Source organism: Carlito syrichta, unplaced genomic scaffold (genome assembly GCF_000164805.1).
Source record: "Carlito syrichta isolate Samal-C Ts95f unplaced genomic scaffold, Tarsius_syrichta-2.0.1 Scaffold308897, whole genome shotgun sequence".
NCBI lineage: Eukaryota > Metazoa > Chordata > Mammalia > Primates > Tarsiidae > Carlito > Carlito syrichta.
In genome coordinates this window covers 92,072-114,775 of record NW_007252993.1, presented here as the reverse complement: position 1 = coordinate 114,775, position 22,704 = coordinate 92,072, and the positions used below count along the sequence as shown (strand labels likewise).

The window sequence follows — 22,704 nt, the reverse complement described above, 5'->3', positions numbered from 1 at the left end:
AATCACATTATTTTAAGGATTCACTTTAATTTACTTTTGCTATTACTTTCCTAGATTTTTGTTAAATTAATGAAGTTATTATTCATTTGTAGTTCTTTTCTGCTGCTCTTTACAGCCCCTCTCAAGAATATTAGGCCATCAAATATCTTTACTTCATAACTCTAACCCTTTATTCTTTCCTGCTTCTCTCTTAATCCTTCCATGGGTAAAATCTTTAGAATGCTTCTACTTGTCACCCTGCAACACTAGACAGTGCCAAAATAAGTTATATATGTGTTATTTCTAGGCTCTGCATTGTCACATCTCTTCTAGTTCAAGAATACCCTATACATAGTATCTACTTTTTGTTTGTTCAATCAAGCTTTACTTGTTCTTTTTATCTCTCTAGTCACTTGAAAATTCTATATCCTACTTGGTTATCCCTTATTATCATATTTATTAATATTACATTCTCTATCAGAATACAGTATCTGTATTTCTCAGAAAAATTAAAAAACAAGTCTAAAGAAATTTATTACATAAAATCAGTTTGCAGAATTGGTTTTAAAAATTGTCTTCTCACCCAGGCGCGGGGGCTCACACCTGCAATCCCAGCACTCTGGGAGCCAGAGGCAAGAGGATTGCCTGAGTTCAGGGGTTTGAGACCAGCCTGAGCAACATGGTGAGACTCCATCTCTACAATAAATTTTTTTTAAAAATCAGCTGCGCGTAGTAGCGCGCACTTCTGGTTCCAGCTACTTGGAAGGGTGAGGCAGAAGGATCATCTGAGCCAAGCAGGTCAAGGCTGCAGTGACCATGAGCATGCCACTGCACTCCAGTCTGGGTGACAGAGTGAGACTCCAACTCAAAAAATAAAATAAAATAAAATAATAAAAATAAATTAAATAAAAATTTTGTCTTCTCAAAATCACCCTTTAATGTTTAAAAAAATATGTCTCACAGATGAAGTTATTTCCTTTTTATGTTGTATCCCATGTGAAAAATGGGTTAGTTACAAAGAGTTTGACTAACTAAAGCAAATGTTTAGTAACGTAATCTGTATATTATTTATTTATTTATTTTGAGTCAACGTCTCACTCTGTTGCCCAGGCTGGAGAGCAGTTACAAAATCACAGCTACCTCAGATGATCCTTCAACCTCAGCCTTCCAAATAGCTGAGACTACAGGTGTGCACCACCATGCCTGGATAGTTTTCTGACTTATTGCAGAGACCAGGTCTCAACAGATTGCCCAGGCTGGTCCTGAACTCTTGGGCTTAGGCAATCCTCTCACCTCAGCCTCCTAAAGCTGGGATTACAGACATGAGGTACGCCCAGTTTGATTCATTTTTACAAAAGATAAAAAATGTTATTTCATTGGTTCTAAGACATTACATTTTTTTCTACGTCTGAAAGTAAAAATGTGGCTTACTATACTGACAGCTTAATGATAGTCAATGATATTATGGTAAGGTAAACAGAAAGTTAAGAAAAATCAAATGACTGGGAAGCAATCCATAGGGACGGCAAGTAGCAGTGTAAGAGGTATATAAGGAAAAGAAACTTGATTTTCTTCTAAGAACCACATATATGGGATAAAGAATTACATTTTTAGAGCGATGTAAGCTCTCTTTGTTTATATCGATTTTAAGATACCTACTTTACTAAAGAATATTCAAGAGTAATTATCTACATATCATCATTTTAGAGAGAGGGTACCCAAATCATGTTTAAGATAACTTTTCTATTCTAAGATACAGTAGTTAGCAACGTAGAACGACTAGCAACGTAAGGGCCTAAGGTTTTAAAAACAGATATATTAACCACAAAATATTTTAAAAATTTATTATGTTTCACATTTTTTGCATACTTTCTATGCAACTTAGTCTGTGATGCTATTTCGATTTTAATGCTTTTAGGAGCAATCGGTTAGCTTATATCTTACCACTGCAAGTTGTGTTCTTGAAGCAACGGTGTGAAAAACTGCAGGCATCATAAGAGATTCCTCAACTTTTATTTCCATGTCATTTTCCGTTGAAAAGGTAGTTTTAGGAATAGCAGGTGGACGATCACATAAGATCATTTCTTTGTTAAAAAGGAAAATTGGATTTGTATCCTGTATTTTCGAAAAGCAGAAATAACCAAAATGAAATATTACAAATACTGAGCATGCATATTGTCTGCAATATATAAAGTGAAAAAAACCTTACTTTTGAACACCGATCCCTATCTGGTGTAAAGTTGGAGCATCTTTGTTTGAAAGGATTCTTGGATACGTACCGTCCCAGCACTGTAAGTACATACTCTCCGATCTGCAGCCATGCATTCTCCTCCATTGACTACCAGCACCTGATGCTGAATAGCAATCTTGTATTTGCTTTGAATGGCATGCTTAAGGTCTGCAACACTTTAAAAAAAAGAAAGAAAAGAAAAAGACGAAACAAATCAATTACTTACATCTGCCCAGTGACTTTATTTTCAAACTAGCACTATATCAAGATATCTGGGCCGGATGTAGTGGCTCATGCCTGTGATCCCAGCACCTCGGCAGGCTGAGCGAGGCAAGAAGACTACCTGAGCCCGGAGGTTCGAGACCAGCCTGGGCAACATGGTGAGACCTCATCTCTACAATAAATCAAAAAAATTAGCCAGGCACGGTGGTGCGAGTCTGTAGTTCCCACTACTTGGAAGGCTGAAGCAGAAGGATCGCTTGAGCTCTTCAGGTTGAGGCTGCAGTGACCATGGTCATTGCCTCTGCATTCTGGCCTGTTCAACACAGACAGACTACAACTCAAAAAATTAATTAATTAATTTAATAATACATATATATGATAGGTTAATGAATTTCACTCTAAAACTTTTCTGAAACACAGAAACAAATTAAAAAAAAAATTCCTGTATCTTTAACTGGATTATATAATCAACTAGCTAATCTTAGGTAAATAAATTGTCCATTGTATCATATCTAAAAGTGGGCCTAAAAAAATAAAATAAAAGTGGACCTATGAAAGAGGTAATATACACATTTATTTTTGTGTTCTCTATAAAACATAGCAAAGGAACATGCTCAGACTGGTATCATGTCTTTTAAAATCCCAAGAACACAGGATTTGTGTTAAAATTTCCACATCACATTCCAGAAACTACAGTCAGTCTAAACCATGTGAAAATTTATTTCTATTGCTATCTTCTAAAAAACTACTTATGTAGAGGTAAAACTGTTTAGTGAAAATTATTCTTTAAAAAAAATAATTCCAGGTTGGGTGTGGTGGCTCACGCCTATAATCTTAAGCACTTTGGGAGACCAAGGCCAGAGTACTTCTTGAGCCCAAGAGTTCGAGACCAGCCTAGGCAACATAGTTACACCTCATCTCTTTAAAAAGAAAATTTCATAATTTTACTTTTAAAATAAAGGTTATTAATTTCAAAAATTATAATTATTTACAATAACTCGGTGTCAGTTGTTTATTATGTTTTGCTACCAAGTCTTTGCTATAATGCCTCTATAAAAAGCAGGTTTGGAAATAATATTTACTACTCCTATTTCCTTCCTGTTTGGCCTCAAAATATATGTATCCTCCCTTCCTTGACAGCTCTCCCCACTTTTCAAATATAGGAGGACATACATTAGTTAAATACTGGAAACCCCTGCAAGCTGGAAAATTATTAGACATTTGAGCCCCACTAATTTGATCAAAAATATTAAAAATTATCCTATTCACTCATTAATAAACAAAACAAACCTACTGATTTTATTCATACAAAGGAATAAAAACAAATATTCAAAAACTATGGAAGTGGATATGTGTTGTTTTATAAAGCTAGCAATAGTTTTCTTAACAATGGCTTGTGAAATATACAATGGCAATTGGCTACAGGTACTTACAATAATAGCTTCAATTTGAAATCAGTTTGTATGTCTGTTTATCACAACTACTATATGCATGCAAGTAAAACAAAGCACAACTTAAAGAACTATCATTTAAGAGAAAGTGACAATTATAAATGTAATGTGTTGGCATAAAAGATTTAAGACTTCAACTACACTATTCTTTTTAACAGTGGAATAGTTTTCTCAAAATCAAATGTATCTCATTAACTTTCTACATGCAGACAAAACGCAAAAGTGAAAAGAATGAAATACAACTCACGTTTGCACTGTAAGTTCAGTGTCAAATGTTAGAGTAGTTCCAGTGTTAACCAGAAATACATATAACTTCATGATGATTTCTCTGGATTCTGTGAGCTTACACCTCACCCTCTGATATGGTTACCAGAAAAAAACAAGAAAAGTGATATTTTACAAACACAACTATAAATGTAAATACCTTCATCATTAAGACACAGCACAGTCTTACTATACAAATGACAAAAAATCAAAATGTGTTTTGATGTCTAAAATGACTAACTGGATAGTTCAACATGATGCTTTAAAAAAAAAACTATGAGATTAGTGAAAAGTACAACTTTTCCACCATGGGAAAAAATGTTGTTTTATGGAAAAATAAAAGATGAGTGGTTGATAAAAGTTGATACACGTCTATTTCACACTGTCTTTCTTATTAAAAACAAAACAGTTGGCCAAACATCTTATTCCCAAAAGTTCTTCCCCCATTTCTTCCTCAAAATAAACAAATATATATATACATATATATGTGTGTGCACATATATATATATCAGTATTAAGGCTCAACTTCATTAATAGCAAATAAGAGCTGTCACTACCTGCAAATTAAGGAAATGAGTCCCGACTCTTAATCTGCGTTCTACCTCCATATTGAGCTAGAAACGTCCCATAAGAAACTCTGGGCCTATGTTATATTACCTTGTGTAACAGCAGAAAACTGTACAGGTCTGGAAATGAGCAGATTTAAAACAACTCTGCCATTAATGTGTCCAAGTTTAAACCTCACCTATAAAATAAAACTTCTTCATCTATAAAATGACATATAAAAGGAATAACTTCATGATCGAGCATTTTTAACAAATGGAGGTGAAATATCTAAGAATAATTAAGTTGGTGAACAAGAACTATAAATAAATTCCCAGAGAGTAGTAGGTAACTTTATTATGCTCTTTCCACATGAGCCTTAAAGTTATCTCTAAGTTACAGAGAAGAAAAAAGCAAATGAGGTTTTACAATTACAGTTCTCAGCATCATTATTTTAAATGAAACAGACCAAAAACTCTGCTATAAAGGTAGATACTTACCGTCAGGCACTGAGAAAAGGACTATCACGTTTCTTAAAAAGCGGATTAAAACTGGCTTATGTTTGCTTTGCTTGAAATTGGCAACTGTATGGCGTTACTGGTTAAACTCACAGAACTGGAAAAGAAAAATTTATAGATATTATCGAGACAATTTCAATATGAAACAACAACATATGATTACTGTTCCCTTCCTCCTTTTAAAATTACCATCTATAAAAATAACTTCCACTCGGGCCTTTTTCCGACTTGCATATTCACTGAAATCCTAACCATATGACTTAGACCCACATCATTCCACTAAAGACAAACAAAAGTCATCAACAAATTCTCCAAAACTTCTGTTTCTACAGCCTTTTCTCAGTCCTTACAATGGTAAAGAAGTACCTCAGGCAGTGGAGTCAGACAGCGTGGGTTTGGTCGTGGCCCATTACTTGTAACTATTATCTTGGACAACTATTTCAGTTCTCTCTTTTGTAACTAGGAATAAAAATGACACCCATAGCAGCCAGCCTGTTAGATAGCACCACTTATCTGTGCCACCTCCACCTCCTGGTATCTACACTCTACTGAAATCCCCTACTCTCTGCATGGAGGCCTGTGAAACTGTTTCTAACCAGCAAAATATTGCAAGTGATGGGTTATCGTGTTCGTGATTGTTACTCAAGATCATAACTTCCATCTTGCCAGTCAACTCTCCCTTGCTGGCTTTGATGAAGTCGGCTGACCATCTGGAGAGGCCCACTCGGTGAGAACCGGAGAGACCTCTGGCCAATGGCGAGCAAGGAGCTGAGAGCATCAACCTGACAACCCTAAGGAACTGAATCCTGACAACAACCACATGAACCCAGAAGCAGGTCTTTCCCAGGTGAGTCTCAGACTGGACCCTGGCCCCGGTCAGCACCTTGACTGTGGACTTATGAGAGACCCAGAAGTGAGAGATTCAGTCAAGCCACAACCAGAATCTGTGAAATAACGTATTTATGTTGCCTCAAACAGCCAAGTCCATAGTAATTCCTCACTCAGCAATAGATAATTAATACAGCATGGCCGTATCGCATGGCTATTAGGGAGATGTGAAAGAAAGAATATGGTGCTGAGCAGATAACAGGCCAACTCTCCAACGTTTGGGTGGGATCTCAGCCCTCCTTACTCACCTTTCTACATTACAGCTCACTTACTCCCACTGCTGCAGCTACCACCACCACTGACTGCTGACTCCCAAACTTAGCTCGAATCTCTCCCGAACTATCCATCCAATCCCTCTCAAATTCAACAAATCTAAACTGATTTCCTATATGCATTTCTTCAATATGACTGTTTATGAAACTGAACTCAACTTCTATGCCCCTAAATCTCCTTCATTTTCATTTCTTATTGTTCTGTGTTGACAAAATCTACATTCACCCAATCTCTCACATACTATACTAGATTTTTTTGGTCCTCTAACAGACATCAGCAAATCTGTCCTGTCAAGTCTAATACTTAGCTGCTGACTGACACTATATTCTAATCCCAATTGCTACTGCCTTAAATCAGACTCTCACTGTCCCTCCTCTCTCTCTCTCTCTCTCTCTCTATATATATATATATATTTTTTTTTTTTTTTTTTTTTTTTTTGAGTTGGAGTCTCACTCTGTCGCCCAGACTGGAGTGCAGTAGCCACTCCCGGCCACCACAGCCTCGACCTGCCGGGCTCCGACGATCCTTCCGCCTCAGCCTTCCGAGTAGCTGGAATTACAGGCATGCACTACTACGCCCGGCTGATTTTTTGATTTATTGTAGAGATGAGGTCTCGCTGCCCAGGTGGGTCTCGAACTCGTGGGCTCAGGCAATCCACTCATCTCAGCCTCCCAAATGCGCAGGATTACAGGCTGAGCCACCGAGCCCGGCTCCTCCTCTATATTTTTACAAAAGCTACTCAACCATGAACATATATATCTCAATCCCAGTCTACCATCCTCTATACTGCCTGCAAAAGAGATCTTCTAAATGCTAGGTTGATCAAGTTTTTCTGCTGCTTAAAACTTAGGATGATTATGATTTTTATGACAGCAGCTACCATTTTGTATTTACTCAATCTCAGGAAACTATTCTACATACTTTATTAAATATTTGTACTTGATCCTCAGAGGAATCCTCTAAAGCAGATACTACTGTCACCTTCGCTTTATAGATGAGGAAACTTAAGAATTAGGGAGTTAATGTCATAGATTAGTTAGTAAAAGGCAGTCCGACTCTACCACTACAGGCCACTAATCACTACAATAACACTCAAGAGAAGAAACATAATATGGCCTCTTCCTTTCTGTCACAATTTCTCTCCTTCATCTCCCCACCCCACCCACACTTTTCACTTCCAAATGCCACACTGTGCAAACTCCCTGAACAAAACAAGCTGCTAGTCTCTGCGCCTTCAAGGAGCAGTACTCTCTGCTTAGAGCTCTCTTCTTCTGCTGCCTGGGTTATTACTCTTTCCTCTTGCCCTACCCTCCCACCATTTTCTTGCACAGACTGAATCACACAGAATCAATCGCTTCATTAGCATTCTATAGGTGTTTCTAGGCCTGCATACATTATGATGCTTCTTTCTATATTTCTCACTTCTATTAAACAGCCAGCTTCTTTAAAGGATGGACTGTGTATTTCTGGAAAAGTAGCTCTGGAATAATTTCTAAATAAAATAAATGAGTAATCCAACACTAGCTAAGCATTATTCTACATCCATCTACCCCAGAATTTCTTCAGCTTGTTCTCTAAGGAAAGCCCCTGGGTTTTCCAACATCATTATTTCCATGACAATAAGGCTCCAGAGCCCATCCATCACTAACCTACTCCTCCAACCATGACCATTTAGGGTGATGCAGATACTCTCTACAAATGCAGCCCCCATGGTTTAGCCCAACTAAACAGATCCAGAAGTTCTACCTAGCAAATGGACTAAAATATATTTCCTATTATACTGCAGACTAATACCATATCTTTACATGAATAAGGGAAAGTGACTACGAGGCTAACAGATTAAAGTGACAAGTAGCTGAGGTTTCTGAGTAACAATAAGCAAGATCTTCCCTCTGCCAACTCCTGATGGGCATTACATGTGTTAGAGAAAAACATTACATTGCTAAAATTCTGAGGATTTCATACCATAGCATTATGAAGTCTATCCTGACTTATGTATATAATTACTTTTCGTTCACATATAAGCGCTTTTTCATATTGTTGCAAAGGCTTCATAATCATCAATATTGGTGGTTAAAAGCATTCTATCTTATAAATTCATTATAATTGATTTACTTACTACCTCTGGGGGGAAGAGGGTTTTTTTTTTTTTAAATCTCAAAGACTTATTTATTTTCCCCCTGCGTTCAGAATTATTTCCACCAGATAGAGTCTTGGAAGCAAATAAAACTGCTAGGTCAAAGGATTCATATATTTTGAGACTATTATAGCAAAAAATAAAATAGCTTCTTTTACCAACTTATACTCTTAGGCAATCTACCCAGTCAACAAGGTCAATATGTCCTGTCCAGCCTCATGTTTTCAAATGCTTGGCATTAATATTTTACTATTTAATGTTCACATGTCATCTTTGACTATCGATGAGCTTGAATGCTATTCATTCACAGACTGCCTAGTATGTACCAGGCACTATACTAGACATAGAAAGTCGCAGGGAACAAGATAAATTTCCTGGACCACTATAAATCACAACTACTAGAAAAAATGATAATCCCATCTTAAAGAGTTAGTTTACAGATTAAGTAAGACAACATATATCTAAAGCATTCAGCAAAATGCCTAAGACAAACACTCAATAATGAATCCAACAAAACAGATTTTTATGCACAAGGGACACGCATTGAAGATATAAAATAAGGAGGGGTGAAAAGGAAATATCTGCAGTCAGGCAAAGTAGGTCGTAGATGTGACACTTTCTAAGAAATATGTGGAGTGGCAGAGAAATGTGGAAGACACAAAATTGAACAAGAGGAGACTGGCCAGAAGGTACAGATCTAGAAAAAGGTATGCGGATCTGAGCAATGGTGACAAGAGGAATTCACAGATAAGCAGGGAATCCCAAGATTGCAGCCAGTAAAGATGTGGTGAATGAACAAGTGAATGAGTGTCAAATTCCAAAACTTTATCTTATAGGTTAAAGGAGCCATTTTGTCTTCTGAAAGATTAGGTAGCAAAAGAATGGTGACAAGAATGGAAGGAAAGTTCATTCATTCATTCATTGATCCAAATCCAACCAACACTCATTGATCTTATGTGCCAGGACTGAGTGTTCTGTGGGGAAAAACAGACATGATCATGAAGTTCATAGTCTTGAAGGAGAGAGCAGCATTAAACAAGAACAAAAGCTGGGGGCGTTGCCCAAGCCTGCAACCCCAGCACTTTGGGAGGCCGAGGTGCGAGGATGGCCTAAGTCCACAGATTCGAGACCAGCCCGGGCAATCTGGCGAGACATCATCTCAAGAATAAATCAAAAAAATTAGCCAGGCATGGTAGTGCACACCCGTAGTTCCAGCTAGTTGGAAGGTTGTGGCAGAAGGATTGGAGTTCAGCAGGTTGACACTGGGGTGGCCGTGAATGTGCCACTGCACTCCAGCCTGGGCTCAAAAAAAAAAAAAAAAAAAGTTGACTCCACTATATAAGCACAGTTGACACAACTATTTGTCACTGAAGTTCATTTCTAACAGTTCCTAAGTGATGTTAATGACAATATCATTTTCTCATATTTTCATCCATTGTTTATTGCTACAGGAACTGGCATCTTTCATCAGAATCTCCTTCTGAGTCTTTACTCTCTATAGCCTTATTAACTGCCAGCTACCAATGGTCTACCCCAGAATGGGGTTGAGAAAAATCTAACTAGTAAGATCAGGTATCATTTTCCTATGGGTTCCAGTGCCGGTAGTCTGTGAGAAAATGTCAAGTTTGTAGCATTCATGGACATAAATGCTCTTACTTTTTGCATAAGCCCTAAGTATATGGCACATAAAAAAAATAATAATCATTGCTAACACTTATGAATGATTAATTACATACCAGTCATTATGCCAGGCAGTTCTGTATGTTATTACCTCATTTACCATAACATGTAAGACTTCATATTATTATTGTCTCCACTTGCAGATGAGTAATAAAGCATGTAAGTTATCCAACTTGCCTAAAAGCAGAAACTCTGTAATCAAAGGATTCAGGGGTTTGAACACAGGTCAGTTTACTACATTCATTCAACAAAAATATCACTTGAGAATCTAGGATGTACTTGGCATTTTCTGAGCTTTCAGAATAAAACAGAAAATAAATGCCTGCTCTCATGACGCTTAACATTCTAGTGGGTAACATAAACATTTTAAACTTATACACAGAGCCATACAAAATAATAGCCATTTTCAGGAAGAAAAGTGAACAAATTTAGCATTTATTTTTAAGTAAAAACAAAAATTAAATTCCAAATATATATTTCCGCTTCAGAGATGATGATATTGTTGGCATAGCAACAGCTATTAGTGATTGGAAACATGAAGTTAGGAATATATCAAATACTTGATAGTCTCGCAAATCCTACTGTGAAAAAGGTTACTATTATCTCTGTTATTCCAATGACAAAACTGTGGCTCAAAGAAGTTTGGTTAAATCCTAAAGTCACATAGCAAGAAAGCAGTATCACCAGGCTTAAAATTCGTGGCTGGTTCAAGGAGGAAAAAAGAACAGGAACTACTTTGTTAAGACTCCTTCCGTGTGACTGCATATGAGAAGCACATTTCATGGCTTGGCATTTTACTGTTACTTTAGAAATCCCAATACTTCCCTTCTTCCCTCTTTCCCATTTCTTCCATCATGTGACCAATTTTAAATATTCACATTTCTAAACACAAAACACACACACACACACACACACACACACACACACACACACACACACACAAATACCCTTGCAATATTAGGTAGGATGAGTGGGATGGCAGAACACCCTGAAACGTGACAAGATAAGGTTTTCAAATGAAGGCAAAATCACTATTTAATAAATCACCTGGACCCAGAACCGGGAGAACAAGACTCCTTGGGTCCATAACTGAAAAGGTGATCATGGCACGTGGCAGAGAGTAGAAATTCTTCCATGTCTGGTCACCCTGGCAGTGTGGGAGTCTCTAGAAATGTGTACACTGAAAACCTTCACAGTTAAAGAAACATACAGAAGAGAACCTACCTGCGGCAGTCAAGAAGAACAGGGCCTGACAGGGACCTCCCATTGCACGCCATCCACTTCCCTCAAAGTGCTGCCTTCTGCTGTTCAGGGCACACACTGGGGCCACCCACACACAGGAGATTCTGCTGCTCCTGTTGGCAATCGCAGGGCAGGAGTAGAATCTCAGCCCTGGAGCAGGAGACCCAACAGGCCATATGACCACCCACCAGGCTTTCAGGAAGAGAAGAGTGATTCAAATTCTATTTTCTGGGCAAAAAGTAAAATGGGGTTGGGCTCCATTCTCAGGCTGCCAGGCCCATAACCCTCTCTGGTCTCTCTGGATCCAGAGAAGGTCTCTAACTCATGCCACTCAGTACAAATCTAGTCCACCATCCTAGGTGGCAAGAGTTTTCCCGCTTATTATAGAAGCATCCACATAAAAGCCTCAGTTTTGCCTCCTGGACAGCAAAGTCTAAAGTACTTAACTACTTGGCCCTTTGCAGAGAAGGTGTGTGACTCCTCTAAAGATTGAGCAACTGCAGCCACTTCTGTGAGAGCTGCCATTCCTCAGTCACATATGTGTTGTCTGGGGTCTTTGGCCATGAACAGTGTTATTTACGATGACATATATCCGTTTAGTTTTGAACTTCAGAGGAACAAGAGACTAAAGACAATAGTCTGATTTCTAGGAAGACACAAAGACTACAGGTCAGCCATGCAAACAGTGCATGACCAAGCCCCAATAAAAACTTTGGACACTGAAGACTCAGATGAGCTTCCCTAGACAGCAGCACTCTGTGGATTATCACACATAGTGACTGAGAGGAGGTAATGCTATCTATGACTCGCTGGTGATAATCACCAGAAGCTCTGAGTTTGGACCCTTTCTAAGATTCTGCTCTCTGCATATCTTCCTCTGCCAGATTTTAATTTATATCCTCTCGCTATGATAAAGTTGTAATTATAAGACAGTCACAGAATAAACAAATGCATTGTGTGTACCTGTCTGGGTTCTGAATCAAAACAACTGTAAAAAGACATGTTTTAGATAAATGTGAAAAATTTAAGTAAGGACTAGGCATCAGATCATACTAAGTAATTATTATTATTATTACTTTAGTTTGGATGATACTAACACTGTATTTAAAAAAAGAATTCTGATAAATTAATGTATAAAATGATACTTGTTTTAAGTTGGTCCAGCAAAAATAAATGAAATAAGGCAAAAGAAAAGAACAGTTAGTTGGGTAGTGGACAGATAGCACCAGCAAAATGTTGGTACTAATTAAATCAAGTGGGAAGAAACATACAGATCAAATTCCATTTTGCACCAACATCTAACTAACATAAAGGATATTCAAAATTTTCTTATTCTCAGACTAAACATTCAGCTTTACTGTTTAACTAAAATCACCACAGGCATGAAAAATGAAATCTTTACTTGAGCTGAATTTCCCTGAATCTGTTATTGCATTAGAAGGAATGCTGACCTAGGTGACACTCAAGAGAGCCTAGCAACAACATTCGGTTACGTAAATACTGTGTATAAGATTCTCAAGATAGCTGTTTAGGGAGAGTGACAAAACTGGTCTCCCTGAAGGACTGCACAATCCTATATAACAACGTGTATGAAGGAACAAGTCTATAATACTAACAGTAAATGGGAAAGGAGTGTAGTCTTCTCTCTTGCCTGAGCACTCCGTCCCAGTAAAAAAAAAAAGGGGGGGCCGGGCTCAGTGGCTCAGCCTTTGGGAGGCTGAGGTGAGTGGACTGACTGAGCCCACAGGTTCGAGTCCCGCCTGGGCAGCGAGACCTCATCTCTACAATAAATCAAAAAATCAGCCGGGTGTGGTAGCACGTGCCTATAATTCCGGCTACTCGGAAGGCTGAGGCGGAAGGATTGCCGGAGCCCAGCAAGTCGAGGCTGCGGTGGCCGGGAGCGGTCGCTGCACTCCAGTCTGGGCAACAGAGTGAGACTCCAACTCAAAAAAAAAAAGGGGGTGGGGAAATATAGCCCTACTTTTGTTCACACAGATCATCACTTTTCTATCACCTGAACTCTTCCTTAAACTGCCTGATCTCAAATTCTCTCCTCTTTACCTTAGCTCCTACACCACTAAAGTCTTTTTTTAAAAAAAAACTAGTCTAGCTAGAGTTGTTATTTCAGTCCTGAACTACTAGTTTTTAGGTGGTCATGTAATAGCTTCACAGCAAGATAAGTGTGTCTGGTACCTGAAATTTTTCTTTTATTTTTCATGTTTTACAGATTGGATATATTAAGGGAATAAGAATTTTTGTGTAAGTGAAACAAAAGGGTAACAGGATGAATAAAATATGTATTCATGCTAATGTTCTGAATTCTCTAATTTAAAAATGTCCTAAGACCTAAGAGAACAATCTTGAGCACTCTAAGTCAAAGTTACAAAGTTCTATCAAACGCATCTTCTCAGCTGATCCATGAGTTACAAGGCTTTATAATCAAGAGGAGAAAAAGTAGATTAAAAAAAAAAAAGCTCGCTCAGGCATGGTGCTCGTGCCTGTAATCCCAGCACTTTAGGAGGTGGAGGCGAGAAGACATGGGTAACTTGGTGAGACCTCATCTCTAAATCTAAATAAATAGATAGACAGATAGATAGATAGATAAACAAACAAACAAATAAAAGTTAGCTGGGCATGGTGGCGCATGCCTGTGGTCCCAGCTACTCAGGAGGCTGAGGAGAAAGGATCACCTGAGCCCAGCAGATAGAGGCTATGGTGGCTGTGCATGTGCCACTGCACTCCACCCTGGGTGACAGAGTGAGACTCCAACTCAGAAAAATTAATAAAATAAACAATAAATAAAAGCCTTCCTCGTTAGTACGCATGTGTCTAAAATGTGTAAATGAGGATGTTTATGATACGCGCCTCATATGGGTGTTGTAGAAAACAAGAGTTTATTTAGCACAATGCCGATTTCAAAGTAAATATTCCAAAATATTATCTACGGGCAGGAAGAAACTCTGTGACACAACACAAAGCACTCAAAATCATCAACTGAATGAACAGACTGTCATAAGCAAATGTAAATGTCCTCTTAGGCTACTACTAGCAGTTGTCTATGTAAATAACAAAGCAGAGTTCAATGTATCAGAGAGATCATATCCAAGTAGCTAATGTTGAACAGTTTCTTTATTAGCAAATGTATTCCCAGGCTCTTAAGTTAACAACAAAAAAGGCAATCAATTTGGTTTAATGTTGTTTAACATCATATGTGAGTAAGTACTCCTTGACCCCGCGTTAATATCAAGTCTATGTACCCACTCCTCCACTTTATTCTCATTAAGCTATCTAACTCAGTGCTTACTACTGCATACCTGGGCTCTGCCAATCACCTATCTGAACAGTGTAAACCAGCAATTATACTTCTACCTGCAGACTCCATTTCAAATTCACCATGGTGTACACAACCAACTAATCTGTTAGATTTTCTTTTAATGTCACTTTACTTCTCAACTAATAATGTTCTATTAAGAATAAGTCTAAAGACTGATAGTCCAGTCCACTATTTCCCTTACTTGGTTCATTACATGAAGCTGAGTACCATTTAAACTGATCTCCTGACATGAGGTGAATAAGTCTTGGATTTTCATACCTCTACTCATGTTGTTCCACTTCCATTATATAACAAGAATTCACAAATATTCTGTCATCTTCTCCAATGTACTGGCTGTCAATGGTCTGTTCATGAAGCACTTATACCCCATTCTTCAAATGTCAACTAATGAAGTGTTTGTATCCAGAGCATAAGTAAGTACCTGTTCATCCTTTTTTTTTCCTTTTGCTACTTGCCAAATATCTTACATTTCTAAAACTGTATTGCAATTGGCTAAAGAAAACCTAGTCATGCCTTATATCTTTCTTTGAAATACCACAGTACCTAACATACTACCTAGAGATAGGAGACAGTCAATAAATGAGGTCAAAACCAAGGTGATAGTGCCAGGTTGGGAGTGGTCACTCATGCCTGTAATCCTCGGCACTTTGAAAGGCAAAGGCAAGAGAACTGCTTGAGCTCAGGAGTTCGAGACCAGCCTAGGCAACATAGAGACACCATCTCTACACACACACACACACACACTCTCTCTCTCTCTCTCTCTCTCTCTCTCTCTCTCTCTCTCTCTCTCACACACACACACACACACACACACACACACACACACACAAAGCCAGGTGTGGTGGTGCACACCTACTGTCCCAGCTACTTAGGAGGCTGAGGCAGAAGGATCACTTGAGCCTAGGAGGTAGAACTGCGGTGAGCTGTGATTAGGTCACCGCACTCCAGCCTAGGCAACAGGATGAGAGTCCAATTAAAAAACTTTTCTTAACGTTTATAAAACTAAACCATACTTAACACTACACAAGTTAAAGCACACTAAATCAAAATTAAAAGTAACGGGTTAGTAACTCAACAAGTGGCACAAGATTTTCTTAAAATTACTATTGCATCTTCTGCTTAAACACTCTTGGTCCTGCCCGTTGAAACAGTAACACTTAAGGGCCAACTATAAATACTGAGATACCACAGGGAAAAACAACTGTAAAAACACGTCAAACATACTCTAAGTTTACAAAAGCTAGAACTGTGGGACTGTGGTGCATTAACAAACAGATAACATATTAAAAAGAAAAAGATCCAAACATGTATTTATATATGCACACACAGATATAAAAAAAGGGTAGAATTTCAAATTGGGAAAAAGGATAAACTTCTCAAACAATGGTATTAAAACAAATGGCAATCCACAGCATGAATTTATTTTCATATTTAATAAAGAGAACTAAAACATTAGGAAGATAGTTTTTCGCCCCTCAGATTACTACTAATGATCAAAATGAGTACTAAATGTTGACAAGTTAACAGTGGGCCCACTGACACGTTTCTGACGAAAATATAAATTGGTACAACTCTTAAGGGGATCTAATCTGGCAATAGGTAACAAAATTTAAAATGTGTAAACCAGCAATTATACTTTTGGGAATGAGCTGGAAACCAATGAGATAAGTGTAGAAAAACACATACTCAATGAATTTCAATACATCATTACTTTTCACAATGAAAAATTACAAAATTATCAACAGGCGTTGGTTAAATAAATTATGATGCAACTATACAAGGTGACATTATTTAGAAATTTAAAAATGTTTATTTAGATGTACAACACTGATTAGTGATATATTTTTTAGTAAGAAAAACAAGTCACAGAGGATATCATGTTTGTAGATTTTATTTTTATTTTATAACTAATGAGAGGGGTGATTTGTGTATGCACAAGCATTTAAAAGAAATTGGACAATTTAACATCAATCTTGTCAACACTGGCTGGACTTTCACTTTGTTATTTCCCTTAAGAATCACATTTACAATCAGAGTGAAAAAAAACACATCTCCACTTTTTAAAAGGGAAAAGATAACATTCCTTGCATGACAAAGTAATAACAAACCTGCATTTGCTGCCCTAGAAGAGCTAGTCCAAGAAAGCAATACAAGAGATTCCCACCTGCTTTCCCCTTTTCAATCCCAATCTGAGGTCCCAGAGAAACTCTGCTCCACCTCCACGCCAAACAGTCTTCCCTAAATGGTCACTCATATCTAGTTTTCCATTTGCTATCTTTATGCAGACATAGAGAATAGAACTGTGAAACAAAAAACAAACAAAAATGAGATTTAGAGTCAAAAGATCTATATTCAATTCCTGCCCCAACTAGGTGACCTTGACTGACTTCATCTAACAAGTTTTTTTTCATTCAGTTGTTTTAAGGATCTACAAATAATATATTCATACAGGGAAGACATGTGCAAACTATAAAGTGCAATACAAACATTAGTCACTAGCCGGGCTTGGTGGCTCAGCCTGTAATCCCGCGCCTTGGGAGGCTGAGGTGAGTGGAGTGCCTGAGTCCGTGGGTTCGTGACCCACCTGGGCAACTTGGGGAAACCTCATCTCTACAATACATCAAAAAATTAGCCAGGCAGTGCGCACCTGTAGTTCCAGCTACTTGGAAGGCTGAGGCGGAAGGATCGCCAGAGCCCAGCAGGTTGAGGCTGCGGTGGCCGGGAGCGGTCACTGCACTCCAGTCTGGGCAACAGAATGAGACTCCAACACAAAAAAAAACCAAAAAAAAAAAAAAAAAACCAAACAAACATTAGTTACTGTTCTTAACTACTCTAGATCTCTGCCCTGAGTTCAGAACTAGCACTAGCTGATGTAAAATACTTCAAACTAGAAATCCTACTATGACTGCAAACTCAACGTGTGTACATATCAATTCAGTGCTTTGTGTTGAGCTGGAGTCTCACTCTGTTGCCCAGGCTGGAGTGCAGTGGCATGCTCATAGCCGCTGCAGTCTTGATCTGCTGGTCTCAGGCTCAGTCCTCCAAATAACTGAACTACAGGCACACGCCACCACACCCAGCTAATTTTTTGATTTATTGTAAAGATGAGGTCTCACCAAATTGCCCAGGCTGGTCTCGAACCCTTGGACTCAAGTAATCCTCTCTCCTAGGCCTCCCAAAGTGTTGGGATTACAGGCTTGAGCCACCGCACCCGGCCCTCAGTGCTTTTCCTTTAAAATTATACCGTAGTCGGGCATGGTGGCTCACGCTTATAATCCCAGCACTTTGGCAGGTGAAGGCAAGAGGACTGCCTGCGCTTGGGGGTTCAAAACCAGCTTGGGCAACTTGGCAAGACCTCATCTCTACAATAAATTAAAAAAAAAAAATTATCCAGGCTAAGTGGCGCATGCCTGCAGTTCCAGCTACTTGGAAGACTGAGGCGAAAGGATCGCCTGGCCCAGCAGGTGGAGGCTGCAGTGGTTGTGAACGTTCCACTGCGTTCCATTCTGGGTGACAGAGACTCGACTCAAAAAACAACCACCAAAAAATACAAAAGCCAAGAAACAACAACAACAACAAAGAAACTATAATTTCTTCATTGTCAATAAAACATCATTCTACCTCTAAAACTTCAAGCATTTCATCCAAATCCTACCCATTTTTATCCAATCCCTTGTTTTTCGATGACAGTCTTTACTTTAGAGCTTGCAAACTTTTCTGCCTTTAAATCTCGATCCTGCTCCAATCCCCTTCTTGAACACTATCAGTTACAACCACTGTAGTCAGGCTGCTTCCCTCCTCAGTATCTTCCTTAACATCTTACTACTGTTGCCATAGCAGAGAGCAAACCAATAGCCCAATATGCTCTACTGTTTGTCTCTACAACTAAATACCTTACTCTGTGACCTGTGTGGTTCAGTATCCAAAGGTTTCACTTAATCATATTATCTGCCCACCCCTCTAGGCATGTGAATTTACCGATCTGACAGGCGCTAAAGTATCATTAAAATGGCTGACTTTGGAACAAGATTTACTTGTGTTTGAATTTCATCTATTCCACTGAAGGTCAGATAACCCCTACACATCAGTTTGTGATCTATAAACTGAACTGATACCTTTTAGAGAGTAAGTGAGAAGGATAGTAACAACTATGTCAAATCCTTTACAGTGCTAGGAATACAATAAAAGTTTTTTTAAATGGTGGCAACTATGACTTTAATTAACCTCCAGAATCCAATTAACTTCATAATTAATCCCAGCTTATCTTTGTAGAAGTTATCACCAACTACTCCCTAACATGAAAGCTATACCTTCACTTTACATATTCCTCCCAGATAAAATTCCCCCACCTCCACTTATCTGAATTTTATTCATTCTTAAAAGTCCAAGTATGATCTTCTTATTACTTCTGGAAAGTCTTCCTTTATCACAGGTGGCCTACAGTATTTTTTCCTTTTTCTCTTAATTTGCAAGGCTCTGAACTCGTTATATAAGGTAGTAGGGATTATCGTATGTGGGGAGAGGGAGTGGGGAAGAACCTGTATCACATTCTGAGAGAACATTTGCTCCTCCTAAATCCTTCTGGGATAGAGTCAGCTATAAAGCAGAGGGACAAAGGAGGTATAGTTTCAAAAATACTGATCCCATTGCATGTTTCCAGGTGTGCAGGGATAACAACAGAACCCGTATATAAGGAAAAGAACCAGAAAGCATCTCACATACTCATAAAAAAACTGTCTATCCAACTTTCAATTGGAGATTTACAATTTTTTTTTTTGAAAGACTACCACTATGATGATTAGGTCAGTCATTTTTCAGCCTTACTGTCCACTATTACAATATATTCAAAATTTAGAATCAGCTTCCTTACTTGGAAAGAATGAAAGGGGGAAACCTCAGATGACCATTTCTGATCTCCAAAACTGAACACATTCATTCACTATTCACCCAATAATTGGTTGAATCTAATATAAGCCACTGTGCTAGGTGCTTGGAATACAAATACCTTCAAGTTGCTTTCAAGTCACATAAATTTTAGGACTAAAAGTTTCATAGAGAATAAAACAATTGGGAATAATGTTCAATGATTAATTCTGTAACTTGCAATTCTCAGCAATCTGCCTTCATTGAGGGGTCATTATCTGTTTCATCAGTAAAAATATTACCCTCTAAAAATGGAATGTCTAGGTTGCCTGGGGACTGAAAACTGGTCTTGCCAAATCAGACGCATGCCCATCTGATCCTACTGTCTCTGCCAACAGGAAAAGAAGAAAAAAAAAGAAGGAAAGATGAGTAGGTCAGGCATCTTCCTCACATTCCCAAAAAGAAGACCTTTCTCATAAAAGTTCAGAATATCCTAAATATATGCCTTGTCTGCAGCCAGTCAAGCAACTTCACCAAATGAAGAGATAGTATTTAGCAAGCTGGTGCCCCCAAACAGCAAACAAGAAGGTAAAAATAGAAGAACAGGAATATTTCTAAAACAAACAGTTTGGAGTACATCCTTCAGATGTTTTTCCTTACGTATACAAGAAGTGTGTGTATATATACACATATACAGACAATTTGGTTTTATAAAAATGAGATAATGCCATGCATGTTATTAATGCAACTTGCTTGAACTGTATAAAATAATATGGAAACCATTCTATCAGTACACGTAAATGTACTACATATTCTGGTGTCCTGCTATTCATAAAAACCATATAAAGTGAATAATTTTAGTGAAAATTTGCTAGTTATGTGCTTTAATTTATAATAGATACTGAGAACAAAATAAAACCAAAATTATCTATATCGCAAATACTTAATTAGCTTCATTCTACAAAACAATCTCTAAACATACAAGGAATTATCAAAAACGCCTGTGCAAATCTGGCATTTGCAGTAAAACAATGACCAAAAACCATGTATTTTAACAGTATGGTTCTGACTTGATTAATATTTCAACAGATAATGCAAGACAGTTACTGACCAATTATGTATGGAATATAAAGGGGAAAAATGTGGATAGTCCCAAATAAGTAACCAAAAAAAAGGAAACAGATCACAATTATTTTCATCTGTTAGTGTAATTACAAGCCAATAAAATATGAGAATTCAAAAGAGTAAAATCATGGATGGAAAACTGTTATTCTATAATCTTCAGAGCACTCACTAAACAGTTGTGAAAGCAGAAAAAACTAGGAAGAAAGAAAGGGTGCTCGGAGACACTCAAGAACTGCACTTGCAAAAAGTAATTCATCAGAATCTGAACTTTACAGAAAGATGGAAAGAAATGCCATCCTCTTAGGGCCCTGGACAACAGGAGTACAGTTTACAGACAAATGAAGTTTAGTAGGTCCATAATAAAAGAACAAATCAGAGAAATGTGATAAATAATGTTTACATTCTTTTATCTATGTGAGTTATGTAAACACTCCTCAACCTAGCACCACACAATCTGCTTGTCTAGCCTTATATATCTATTCCCCCACTTCAAAACAATCTGCATCTGCCATTTACCTCCTTTAAAATTTCCAATGGCTCACCATTTCCTAAAAATAAATATACACATAGACATAAATGTCTCTCTTGTTCAATGTTATGTTGCTGAAGCTAAGAGTGTGCTGCAAAGGTCAAGTAACATTTCAGAAATGAATTTGGCTCCAATGCCTTTCATCCACACTGGGTCTACTGGAACTCACTTCCATTATGTCTTTTGTATGTACATGTAGGGTTAGAGTACATTAGTTTCCTTACTTATGACATACGAAGCCTGAATATACCTGTAGAGTCTACTAGTGCTCTCCTACTCAATATCTTTCCAGTCTCAGTAACCTCTTGATTTTTCTTTGCATATGCCATGTATCTCAGAGCCTTCACATTTACTATCTCTTCTGCCAAAACCATCGTTTCTTGAGAGAGTCACACTTAGTTCCTACTTCCACTGGGTATTTATTCAAAAGCCAATCACTGAGGTCTTCCCTGCTCACCTTAACTAAAGTTTCACTATGCCCAATTCTTCCTTCCCTGCTGTATTTTTTTATCCTTAGCAGGTACCACTCTCTTAACTCAATATTTTTTCAAATGACAACAGGAATTTTGGTTTGTTCACTGCTGAGTCCCCAGCACATAATACCTGTCAAAACTCTGTGACATGGATGGGTGCAGTGGCTTACATCTGTAATCCCGACACTTTTCCCAAGGCAGATGTGAAAGAATTGCCTGAAGTCAGGTGCCTGAGACCAGCCTGGGCAACATAGTGAGACCTTGTCTCTCGATAAAATAAATCATGAGCTGGGCATGGTGGCACACACCTGTAGTTCCAACTACTTGGAAAGCTGAGATGGAAGTATCACTTGAGCCCAGCATGTTGAAACTGCGGTGGCCGAGGGCATGCCACTGCACTCCAGCCTGGGCCAGAGTGAGACACAGACTCAAAACACCACCACCACCACCACCACCACCACCTGGGACGTGACCAGGACATCTTTCAAGAGAGGCAGGGCAACTGATGCTGTTCTTCTTCCCAACATACCCTCTTGCATCCCATGAAAACTCAAAGCCCTTCCTACAAATCGGCAGCAACACTCATCATGGCACTAAAGATTCCAATTCCTTCTTTGAAAAGGCAAGGACAATTTCTTTCTCATAGTAATAGGTTCAAAGGTCTCACTGGGGTAAACAAATAATGAAAGAATCATGAATATGTGTGAAAAGAGAATGCTAGATTTTCACTTGAGTTTCTTGGGCATTATTACAAAAGAAATCGAGGTTAGAAAATACCAGATTGGTGAATGTGTATGGAGAAGAATTGCTAGATTTTCACTTGGGTTTCTTGGGAAAAGTGTAATGAGGGTAGCTGCATAATCAACATTTGTATACCTAACCCTGAATTGTACCCCACATCTTTAAAATAAGATAAAATTTTAAAAAAAAGAAAGAAAAGTATTAGAATGGTA

General features: G+C 38.2%; 1 protein-coding gene across 3 annotated transcripts in view; it reads right to left on the bottom strand.

Moving 5' to 3' along the window:
• Positions 1-17,055, bottom strand: part of RB1CC1 (RB1 inducible coiled-coil 1) — a 97,578-nt gene extending 80,523 nt beyond the window's left edge. For all 3 annotated transcript variants that reach the window (XR_002482438.1, XM_008066372.2, XM_008066373.2), the window contains exons 1-5: positions 16,926-17,055; positions 5,190-5,304; positions 4,130-4,239; positions 2,259-2,385; positions 1,924-2,094 (exon numbers count right to left, since the gene is read on the bottom strand). Coding sequence is in view for 2 of the 3 variants with exons in the window: in XM_008066372.2 (XP_008064563.1) it covers positions 1,924-2,094; positions 2,259-2,385; positions 4,130-4,200 (369 nt within the window). In the remaining variant the exon portion in view is untranslated. The remainder of the gene's footprint in view (positions 1-1,923; positions 2,095-2,258; positions 2,386-4,129; positions 4,240-5,189; positions 5,305-16,925) is intronic.
• Between the last annotated feature and the right edge of the window lie 5,649 nt (positions 17,056-22,704).